We start from the raw sequence: 11,598 nt of genomic DNA on the forward strand, positions 1-11,598 counted from the left end.
TCTTACGGGAACTTCTGGAAAAGGTTCTCCTCCATATTGCAAAAAGATGCAGGAGAGGAACCATCATGTCTGGATGTCATGATGGCTGCAAGAGATGCTGGAAATGACTGCAGTGTCTTGCAGCTGAAGATGGCAGAGCAGAGAGAGCGAAAGGGTGAGTGAGCTACTGAAACCGTGTCTCCCTAGGCTTCTTCTCATGCAAAGTAATAAATCCTGACGTTTGCAGCAAACTGCAGTTGATTTTTTCTCCTCCTTGCAGTCAAATGCTTGTTTCCCTCTCTCCTAAATTTTGCCTCTTTTTTCTCCTCTTTGCCTCCCTACTCTTTGCTCTCCTGAAGTTCCTACCTGCTTCACCCACTTACTCACTCAGTCAGTAATATGCTCTTCCAGAATACATGCTGGGGTGCTGATTTCTACCCAATGGGTACTCAATATATGTTGTCGGAATGGCTACAAATAATAATTAAAAATAACCCAGGGTTATTGGTCTTCGTGGTGGACACTGGTTTTGTCACCTTGGTCTAGAGGCTTCTCTCCGCTTAAAAGTAGCAATAATGTCACGCTCTAGCAAAATCTCCTGGCCATTAATTTCTAGAGTTGGAAAATAAATTTCCTTTCCCAACTGAGTATCATCAGATACTTTCTAACAGGTTCTTAAACTATTGTTCCCATCAATACAAAAACTCTGAAAACGGAAAGTATGACTCAATAATCAATTTTTTTTTGTTTTTCTTCTGCGATTTTATATATATAGCCATGTGGAAACTAAGGAGCAGGATTGTAAAAACACGTTAGTTTTTTTAATCAACCAATTCTACATGTGTGAACGAAGAAACAAAACTCGGCCCAAGGGGCTTCTTCACGTATCATTTACTATTTCACATGAAAATCTCTATTGGGTTTTAGCCAACTATTGAGTAACTTTGGATATTTTCTAAGGGTACCATTTATGGTTGCGTTTGTCTGGAGATACCACTTCTTAGATTTTCATGTGTTCCTTCAAAGCTTAACGCTATTTCAACAATCAAAAGAACTTTGGACTCTCCTGCTTCAGAGAAAAAAATGTAAACAATTGCACATATGAAGAAATAAAACTGTCACAATTAAAGTCTGCCCTATCAGATTAAAACTGAAACCTTGAATGATTGCCTAGGGTATAACTGCTATGATGTAGTTTATTCCATAAACCACCGAGAGGGAAAAACGGTTTGAGTTTTCTCCATTTACTAAGTCACTATAACAAACCATTAAGGACATCTCTGAGAGCAATTGCCAGGTCCCAGGCCTACCATACTTGCCACTGGGTGTTCCATGCTAATCTACCACTTCAGGCTGGACCAAGAAGGAAGCTTTGGCATTTAAAACTCTAACACTCCTTAGCAGAGGTAAATATCACCGGAAGTCATGATGACATTTTTTTTTTTCCCATTAGCAAACACAGTGAAAGAAATCACTGGCTGTTTATAGGTGCAACAGTTCAAACGCAGGCAGGACCAGTCTAGACCTTTTGTGTGGCTCTGTCATGGAGGATGACTTAATGCTATGTAAGGGTATCTGGGTGCATTTGGAGAGTCAGAATTCATTAAATTTAACATTTTTTTTCTCAAGTGCTTGATACGTGCCAGGCAGCGTTTTCGGCAATTGGAGCTGTGTCGGAGGATAACTCAAGAAAGGAAGATGGAGAAAAATGAGCAGTTTTTGCTCCATGGCAACAGGTTACAGGAAGTGGGAACAGCTCAGGTATAACGTGCTTCTGCTCCCTTCCACCTGTACGTGTCTCTAACAGTACACACGCTCTGTTATTGCAGATAGGGACACGGTGAACAGGCTCCCGAAGAAGCACGTACCGGCTCTCGCAGCCATCTGCTGGCCTGAGCATCAGGCAGGTTTGTGTTATGAATAGTCCAGAGGAGTTAATAACATTAAAAGTCTCCTTTGCTCCCCATTTTCAAGCTGGCTAAAATATTCTCTTTCTTCCCCTGCACATGGACCCCATATCTGAGGCACCACACTGAAGCATCTGTCCTCTGAGTGGGGAGGTATCAGGCTCCAGAAATCATTCGCTTAGTTGCTGCATCACTTGGGCAAACGATCTAGGCTGACTCCTTATGGAACGGTGTTAAAATTTAGATAAGATGATGATGTACGTAGTGACTAGCCAACCCCTGGCACGTAAACAGTGGTTATTCAAAAAAGTGTGGTTACATAAAACAGAAAATAGAAATCCTATTGCATTATCTGGATCGGTTGGTGGGGGGCTGCTTCTTGTTTGATGACCTGGATTTACTGCCTGACTCCTTTGACTTGGCATGCAAACAAGGTTTTAAGAAAATGCAATTTGCGCTGGGGACTAAAGAGAACACAAAGCAAAGCTTGGCTTTGGAGCCTGGAATCCTCATCTCAGCCTCTGACCCTTGTCCCCAGTAGTCCTCATTTGAAATTTCCCACATGCGCTGTTGCGCTGGTCCCTAGCTCAGGCTGACGAACAGGCGGGGCGGGATCACGCTGGCGTTTCCACGTCTACACTGCACTCCAGACTCTTCATCAGCTCATGGGGTGGTACCTTGTCTTGTTTATCAATCTCCAAAAAAGAAAGCCTAGTAGGAATCATACAGTAGCAGCCTTAGAAGGAACTGACAGTCTTCTCCACTCTGTTCTGAAGCTCTTATTCATTCCAAGAACAATAATGAGTTTTCTCTGGGATCCCCAATATCAGTCACAGAAGCAAGAACTTTCACAAAACAATTAACGTGTTAATGATTTAGTCGGTGGATGCTTTCTGCCTCGCAAGTGACCATTTCTAGATATGTCTAATCCTTCTGTTTTATTTCCGGTGTTCCAGACACTGCTATCCTGTTATCCAGTTTTGAAATCGTTGTTGATATCAGAAAGGGGGGGGGGGTCATGATTTAAAAGTAAGGAAATCGAAGGCGTATGGGCACTGAATCCCAAACAAACAAACAAACAGGAAAAAAAAATATTTTTTCTAGCACTATACTATGGCAGTATTTCTTCAAGAAATAATTACTGAGCAGCCATTTTCTGTAAAGTTCTTCCTGAATGTCAAAACCCCTGCCTTCGTAGAGTTAGCATCCTATTAGGTTACAGTAAGCATGATAAATAAGTAAGTTACACAGATAACAGGTGATAAGTGCTAAGGAGAAAAGAAAAAGGAGAGCAGGGCAAGGGACGAGGAGCACATGTGTGGAGCAGCTCGCGCTGTCACACAGTGGTCGGGATGGGCTTCGTTGAAAAAGAGACACGTGAAAGTACTTTGACAGGGCGGATATCCGGTCACTCTAATGTAATAATAGCAGTGATCTTTTTTTTTTTTCGAGTGCCTAGTATATGTCAATGTTTGTCCCTCCACTCCAAATCTCATTTCTAATTCTCAAATTAATCGTAGGTAATTTCATCTCTTTCTTTTCAGAATGAGAAAATGAAGGCTTATAGGAGTTAAGCCTATGGGACCGAGATTACACGGTAAACACATGGCTGAGTAGAGATTTGAACTCGGGCAGCTCGTGCCGAAGCTCCTGGTCTTCCCACCACCTTGAGTGTTTCCCAAGACCGGTTAGGAAAGTACCAGAATGCCCTGAAGGCATTCATCGGAAGGTGCAGATCCCTGGGGCCCTGCCAATGCCACTCGACCTGGTTCTCTGGAGTGACAAATTGCTTCGCGACTGTGCTGCAGGCTCGACTTTGAAAACCACTCTTACAATCTGCTGCCTTGGCCTTTCGACAGTGACCATGATGGCTGTTTTCAGAGTGTACTTCTGGCTCTAGGACATCCAACCCGGTGCCTGAAAAGCAAACAACTGGTACAAAAGACTGTCCTGGCTAGACTCCTGAACAGAGTGTCAGCCTCTGAATCTGGGCACTTCTTCGATATCATGGGACGAAGCCAGGTTCTTTTCTTCCCTTTCCCATTAACTTAGATGCTGGCCACTTGGGAGAAGCATCAGGAAATGAAGGACACTATTAACACGCAGAACAAACTCTGGGCCCCTGCCAGGCCTCTGTGGGTTTTTATTTATCTTCCTCCAGTTCTTCTGTGGAATCGCGGCCTCCGGGAGACGTTCTGCCTTCAAGGACAAACTCACAGCCACCTTCTCCAATGAGTCTTCCTTTCTATTGCCAATGGGAAGCAACACCTTTCTGTGTGACCCAATAAAGCCTTCCGAAGCCTGTGAAACTGCACGGTTGTGACCGCCTTAACCATCCGGCCCTGTCTAGCTTCATCCTTCCTCGTTTCATTTTAAATTACTGTACTAATTCTGAAAGCTTCTCAGACAACGAAACAGCTACATACATGATTGAATTTTTGTCCACCACACAGACCAGTTTTGCCAACCAGCCACGAGCTTTGGCGTAACCAACTAGATTCTGAAATGCCAAATATGCCAAGAGAATCTACAAAAGCATGAGATTAATTTTCCTCTGCACTTTACAGAAATAAAAGAGGTGAAGCCAGGGCCAGGGCACAGAACCATGAAGATTTTAGAGCTAGAAGGGATCTTGGTTAATCATGCATTCTAACCCAGTCCTCTGATAACTAAAGAAACAGAAATCTAAGAGGGCAAGGTCACATAGCTAAGGTGTAGCAAAGACAGGACTACAGCAAACTTTTCTGGTCTCAGAGCCAGTTCTCTTTCTACTGATCCAGCCTCGAGATCTTTGTCTCACCTCTCCTTCAACCCCACTGACCTTTTTTCTCAATAGAGAATTCTCGTAATCTGACTAAGGAGATCAAGAATGCTTACATTCACGGTAAACTTACTCTGAGAAAGCTCTCCTTTATTCCTCCCTGCCCAAATCTTTTCATACATAGAAGGAGTAAAGATTAGTAATGTGGAATAGATCACAGAACTGCCATTGAGTCATTCATTAATTCAACCACTATTTCTTGTTTCTACCATGTACCAGGCACAGACGTAATGCTATAAAGAAAGTAACTGGAAAGGACAAAAATTCATCCTGTCATGGAGCTACATTCTAATGGGGAAACAGTCAACAAACAAGAGAAATGAGTAAAACTCTATGTTAGTAGCAGTGAGTGCTCAGGAGAAAAAGCAGGAAAAGAAAAGAGGAAGTTAGGCTGGGTATACATGGTAGTGGGGGGACTGTATTTTAGACAAGGTGGCCAGGAAAGGCCGCGTTCGAAATAAAGACCACAACTAGGGAAGCCAAATACGGGTTATCACTCAAGAGAGTCTTGATGTCAGTTTCTATAGAGAATGGCAAATGAAATTCAGATTTGGAAAATGCTGGAAAAGGTGGAAGACTGATGTTCTTCTGCTGTGTGTGGTAGTCCAAGCGGCAGGAAATGGGAAGAGGGGAATGACACAATGAAAATGGCGGCAACTATTCTTTCAAGAAGGCCAGGAAGAGTTCTGTTAGTATTCAAGGTGAAAAGAAATGTCTCATGGTTTGTAGCTTCATATAAAGAACTGTGCTTAGAATACATGATGTAGAGAACAGAATTAAGATGGATGAGAGGTACTATTTTGTTTAAAGAAAATCTAGAGAGCAGGAAGTAGATTATATGTGACTTAAAACTTGAGGAAAATGTTGAAAAGTTCAGTCATTTGATTTATCTGAATACGTAATTAGTTATGAGGATTTTGGCTGAAGTGTGAAATTTATATAGAGTCAGTGACTAATTCTACATTTTTTGAGCACTTACTGTGTGCAACACAAGGACAGTATTTCAGAGACTCCAAGAGGAGCGAGGTATCGTTCTACCTCAGTCGATTTTCCCCGTGCTAAATGCATTTTCTGTGCCTCCCTTGCAGTTAAGTATGGCTTGTGGGTGAGTTCTGACCAATGGAATCTGAGTGGACATGACGGATGTTCCTTCTAGGTTTGGCCCGTAAATCCTAGGGGATTTCAGAGTCTCAAGATGCAAGGAGCTGGGGTCCCTAAATCACCACCCGGAAGGCTGACAACCAAACATTGTGTTGAAGTACTGAGATTTGAGCCAGCTCGTACTGGTTAATTTATGTAATTATTACTTACCATTTGCATCGAATTTTACAGTCTGCAGAATACTTTCGCTTATCAAGTGGTTCTGGGAATCACCTTGGTCATATTTTTATTTTTCTCATTTCGTGAAAGCTGAAATGGATGCTTATCAAGTATTGAATTACTAGGTCACGATCACATAGGTAAGACACAGAGGGAAAAGACTGAAAATCACTGGCTCTCAAATTTATAAAAAATAGTTGGTATTAGACAGGTTTGGAAATAAATATAATGCAAGGCACTTGACAAATATAGACAAAATATTAAGGAGGTTTAAAAGAGGGAACTAGCACACTTGGTTGAAGAAAACACAAAAGGCTCTAGTGGAATGAATAAGATTTATGGGGAGCGTTTGCACATTGACACTAGAGAAACGAGAGAAGAAACATGGACGAATTTCCTGTAAATTTTGACAAGCAATATGAGTGGTGAACAGAAATAGAAGAGAGTTGGCATTTGTTCTAATGTTTCAAGGGAAGTTGGAGCAAGCAATGCAGTTTTTTGAAGGAAAACAGGAACTGGTAATTCAATACAAATCAAAAAAATATTTACTGAGTGCCTGCCAGACGAAGGGCGTCTCAAAAGTGTACAGAGGATACAGAGAAGAGATAACAAGGGCACAGCCCATGTTTTAAATGTGTTTATAATGTACTAGGGGAAATAGTCATAAATGACTATAGTGCAATGTTAAGATAAACATCAGTAAGAACAGTAATGGGGTTCAAGGAACAGAAATGACATGAGAAAGTGACATGAGAAGGACACAGGAAAGACAGGTGAAGCTTCATGGAGGAGGTAAGACGCCAATATTGATCTTGGAGGAGGTGCCATCTCTGAAGATGGTTATGAATATATGAATTCAAGAGGGCCATATATAATTCCAAAAAAAGGATTTTATCAATATTTTGAGCAAAGGCGATGCTATATGAATAATTAAATGAGTCTAAAACGTGACCATTGTTTAGAGGACAACGAAAGAAAATTTGTGATTTGAACATATTTGATTAAACACAGAATCACAAACTTAGAGTGATATCATAGGTTGTAAATTTCTACTCCTATTGAAACTGACTGGCTTCCGGTGAATTCAATCACCAGCACTATAGAACAGAGGGCAATGTGACTGACTTTCATTATGCCACCAAAAGGCCATCGATCAATAGGCAGTCTACTGAGATGCCCTGCCAAAGAAGGGCCACCTACCATGAACAGGGCTTCATAGTTTTCAATCATCTTCTGCACCACAGCAATGATGGCTGTGCTCTCCTCAGCGCGGGCTGAACTCTGCACCGAGAATTCTTTGTCCGATAACTTCTGCTTGTGTAGCAGGTTGGGTCCAAATATGGTGGCCAAGTTCAGAGATGTCATTTTGTTCCCAGTGACCTATAGGAGCAGAGAATATAAGAATTATTGTTATTATTGCTTTTCGAAATGCTGAGTGGTCCAGTAATCAATGGAACCTTTTTTCCTTTCATTTTTTTCCTTTTCCTGTAAGGACGCCATCATCTTTGGCGGTACCCATGAGGGGCGCCATCATTTTCCTTTTGCTTCATCTCTTTGATTGAAGCTCATTGTGCAGCAGTCATTTCAATAGCATACTGAGTAAAATTTTACAAGTCTAAGTCATTTATTGTGAAACTGGTACTATATAAAATGTCTATTCTGTCTGCTTTCAAAAAAATAATGATGCCCATCTATCCATTTATCCATCCATCCAACCGACCATTCATCTATCAACTTATCCATCCGTCCAACCAACCATCCATTCATCTATTTCTTCATCCGTCAATCCATCATCATTCTATGAATCCATCCACTCAGCACCCACCATAGGCATTTTTCATGGATTCTAATCACAGTTCGCCCCTAGGAAGCGCACAGGACTTCCTGACATTAAGGCCGAGGACTACCCTCACGTCCGATTTCATCTTATTTTGTGGCCTCATTTTAGTATCACCCAGATTTCTTCACTTATAAATACAGTTCAACACAATACATCTTTGTAAGTCACCTCAAATCTTTTTCAAAAGAAGCAGGGCAGTGAAAAAAAATGGGTAAATTAATAACGCGTTATTAATCTGGGAAGAAGAAAACAATAGACACCTTCTTTTATTCTTTTTTTTTATTGAGGTATAATTTATATTTAAAAGTGCATAGATATAAGTTATAGACTCTTCCAAGAGGCAATCACTATTCTGATCTTTATTGTCATAGATTAGTTTTGCTTTTTAAACTTTTATATGAATGGAATTACACAGAAAAATTTTTTTTCCCCGATGATCATAACACATCCTTATTTTAAAGGATTTCACATTCTAGAGTGTAAATAAACTTATCAATTATAAGTAGTGAATATAAAATATGAAGCTGTCAACTCTGGAGGCCCAAGGGACATTCCAAAGAAGTGGCAATATTTGCACAAACCCTTGAAGGAAGAATAGAGTTTGCTAAGCTGACAAAGCAGAGGAGCTGAGGTAGAAGGCAATTTCACAGTGGTGAGAACACCATATGCAAAGACAGAAACATGTAAAACACTCGAAGGCAGGGTTCTCCAAGTCCCGAGCCATGGACCGGTACCGGTCAGTGGCCTGTCAGGAACTGGGCCGCACAGCAGGAGGTGAGCAGCTGGCGAGCGAAGCTTCGTCTGTATCTGCGGCCGCTCCCCAGCGCCAGCATCACCGCCTCAGCTCCACCTCAGATCATCAGGCGTTAGATTCTCATAAGAGCACAGTCCCTGGTGCCAAAAAGGTTGGGGACCGTTGTTTTAAGGCCCCCTAGGAATCTCGGTGTGGCAGAGGGTTCTGCAGGTAAAGATCAGAATAGTTATAGACTCTTCCAAGAGGCAATCACTATTCTGATCTTTATTGTCATAGATTAGTTTTGCTTTTTAAACTTTTATATGAATGGAATTACACAGAAAAATTTTTTTTCCCCGATGATCATAACACATCCTTATTTTAAAGGATTTCACATTCTAGAGTGTAAATAAACTTATCAATTATAAGTAGTGAATATAAAATATGAAGCTGTCAACTCTGGAGGCCCAAGGGACATTCCAAAGAAGTGGCAATATTTGCACAAACCCTTGAAGGAAGAATAGAGTTTGCTAAGCTGAAAAAGCAGAGGAGCTGAGGTAGAAGGCAATTTCACAGTGGTGAGAACACCATATGCAAAGACAGAAACATGTAAAACACTCGAAGGCAGGGTTCTCCAAGTCCCGAGCCATGGACCGGTACTGGTCAGTGGCCTGTCAGGAACTGGGCCGCACAGCAGGAGGTGAGCAGCTGGCGAGTGAAGCTTCGTCTGTATCTGCGGCCGCTCCCCAGCGCCAGCATCACCGCCTCAGCTCCACCTCAGATCATCAGGCGTTAGATTCTCATAAGAGCACCAGTCCCTGGTGCCAAAAAGGTTGGGGACCGTTGTTTTAAGGCCCCCTAGGAATCTCGGTGTGGCAGAGGGTTCTGCAGGAAAGGCAGGCAAGGGCCAGGTGACAGTCATTGCCATATGTCTCCCGTGGGGTAAAATTGCCCCTGGTTGAGAACCACTGGTGTAGGCAAATTTGTATTCCTCTGTTGCTGTTGAAAATCTAGGAATTCCTGGATAAATATGGGAACCATGGCTTTTGGTGGGGACCCTTTGCCTGAGAAGATCCGCACAGCCTTTGAGAGGCGCCTGGGTGCACGACGTAGAATTCAAGAGTCCTAACTCACAGCCAAGGCAAAGCTTCCAGAGTCCCACCCTCGTCCTGCGGAGCCTTGAGCTGGTGGCTCCCTGGCCCTGCAACCCCAGCACGGCACATGGGGGGCGGGGGGCGTTATTTTTATTAGTTCTTTTTTTATTTTTATTTTTTATTTATTTTATTTTGTATTTAATTAATTATTTTCGTAATTGAAGAAATGATTTAAGTTTTTTCGAGGGGGGGGCGTTATTTTTAGAGTGCGAGGCCGTTTTCTGCTTTGCCACCAGTAAAACGATTTCATGCGGTAAACACTGGGAGTTTTCCAGAAAGTGCCCTTTTTATGTATGTATGACTGTTCAATTATTTTTTCTCTCTATTTTATTTCAACGATATAGAACTTGACAAGTTTTCATTTTAGTTTTCATTCCTGCAAATTCGTGGCTAAGGTTAAAATGAAATACGTGCCATTTTCAAATCCATCCGTGAAAGTTTTCTCATTTTTTTTAAACATAAACAAATAGAAGATTTTGTTTTCTTTTAAAAGACTGTTTAGTATAAGGACGACCCAGAACTCTGTTTCCGCTCTCTCCTTGTGTTGCTATTCTGGGAATGCAATACGATCCGTCTGTAAAATCGCACAGAGATTCCAGCTGCAGACCACGCTGCTGTGGTTTGTTAACGCTGTTTTGTTTTGTTTTTGTTTTACTATTTTTCAGATTGGAGACTTGTTCACGACAGCTTTCACCCTCGCTGCCCATGTCTCAGCGTATATATGACTATGTCTGGGGAATGAAATGTACACTTGGGATCGGTTCATTATTTCATTATTAGCCAGCTAATTCAAGGACACGTTTTATCTCTACTAAATAAGCATTCTAGATCGTTTCTAAACCTAATATGAATAGCTCACATTTGTTAAAAGTTTAGCATGTACAGGCACTAGGCTAAGGGCTTTCCACAGGCTGTTTCAATTCTTTCTCTCTATAAACTCGCTGTCGCCCTTATTTTTACAGACAGGGAAGTGACACCCAGAGCCCAGAGTCGGAAGGCGATGGAACTGAGAAGCGAAGCTGGTGGCCTGACTTCAGGCAGCCCCACGCTTTTCATCACTACCCTGCACCTCCCACTGTTTGCTCTTGAGCGGCAGACCCTGTCATAGCATGGGGAAACGTGACAATTGGTTTCCAAGCGAGGCCGGGACGGGGATGAGGAGAGCAAGGCACTTGTCCCGCTTCAGTCCCAAAGCCAACCTCCCAGTTCTTGGAGGCGTGGACTTCCTTTAAGGTCAGCAATCCCGCCTCTACTTGGTGGTTCTAACTTCTTTTCTGCCTCACAGGCTCTCTGAAAACTAAAGGCAAGCTACAAACTCTTTCACCAAAAAGTGCATATTCACACTGCATTTTCTACGTAATGCCAGAGGGTCCTGGGACAACCTGAAAAACTTTAATTATATTCCTGCAATGTTCTTTCTAGAAGAAATGAAATCCTTCTTACTTTGGGAATTTCTCTATCCCCCTAAGGAGCAAAGCAAATAGCAGATTAGACAAAATGGAATAAAACAAAACAAACACAAGACAGAAAACACCACGATTTGATAAAATACCGCTACTTTTCCCAAGATAGGCACTGATTGATCGACTAATCAATGATTTTTCTCACTCTTCCTTTAGACTCCTTTAAGATCCCATTAGTTAATAATGCACTGAATTTTAAGCAGCTATTAGAAAGGAAATATCATGTTCATCTGATAAAGGAGGAAGCTCAGACCTCCCCCACCCTGTCTCTGTTTTCCTTCCTCTTCCTCTATTTTAAAAATACAAGGTTATGTAGCAAGGTGCTGGCAGGGCCTTTGTGACGCTCCAAACTTCTTGACGCTCTGATTCAGTTTTCTCCCA

General features: G+C 42.0%; 1 protein-coding gene across 1 annotated transcript in view; it reads right to left on the minus strand.

The window, feature by feature from the left end:
- ARHGAP6 (Rho GTPase activating protein 6) overlaps window positions 1–11,598 on the minus strand; it is a 477,103-nt gene that overhangs the window by 29,577 nt on the left and 435,928 nt on the right. The window contains exon 9 of the mRNA XM_023532344.1: window positions 7,228–7,407. Within this exon, the coding sequence (XP_023388112.1) occupies window positions 7,228–7,407 (180 nt within the window). The remainder of the gene's footprint in view (window positions 1–7,227; window positions 7,408–11,598) is intronic.

The sequence above is a fragment of the Pteropus vampyrus genome, unplaced genomic scaffold (genome assembly GCF_000151845.1).
Source record: "Pteropus vampyrus isolate Shadow unplaced genomic scaffold, Pvam_2.0 Scaffold81, whole genome shotgun sequence".
Classification (NCBI taxonomy): domain Eukaryota; kingdom Metazoa; phylum Chordata; class Mammalia; order Chiroptera; family Pteropodidae; genus Pteropus; species Pteropus vampyrus.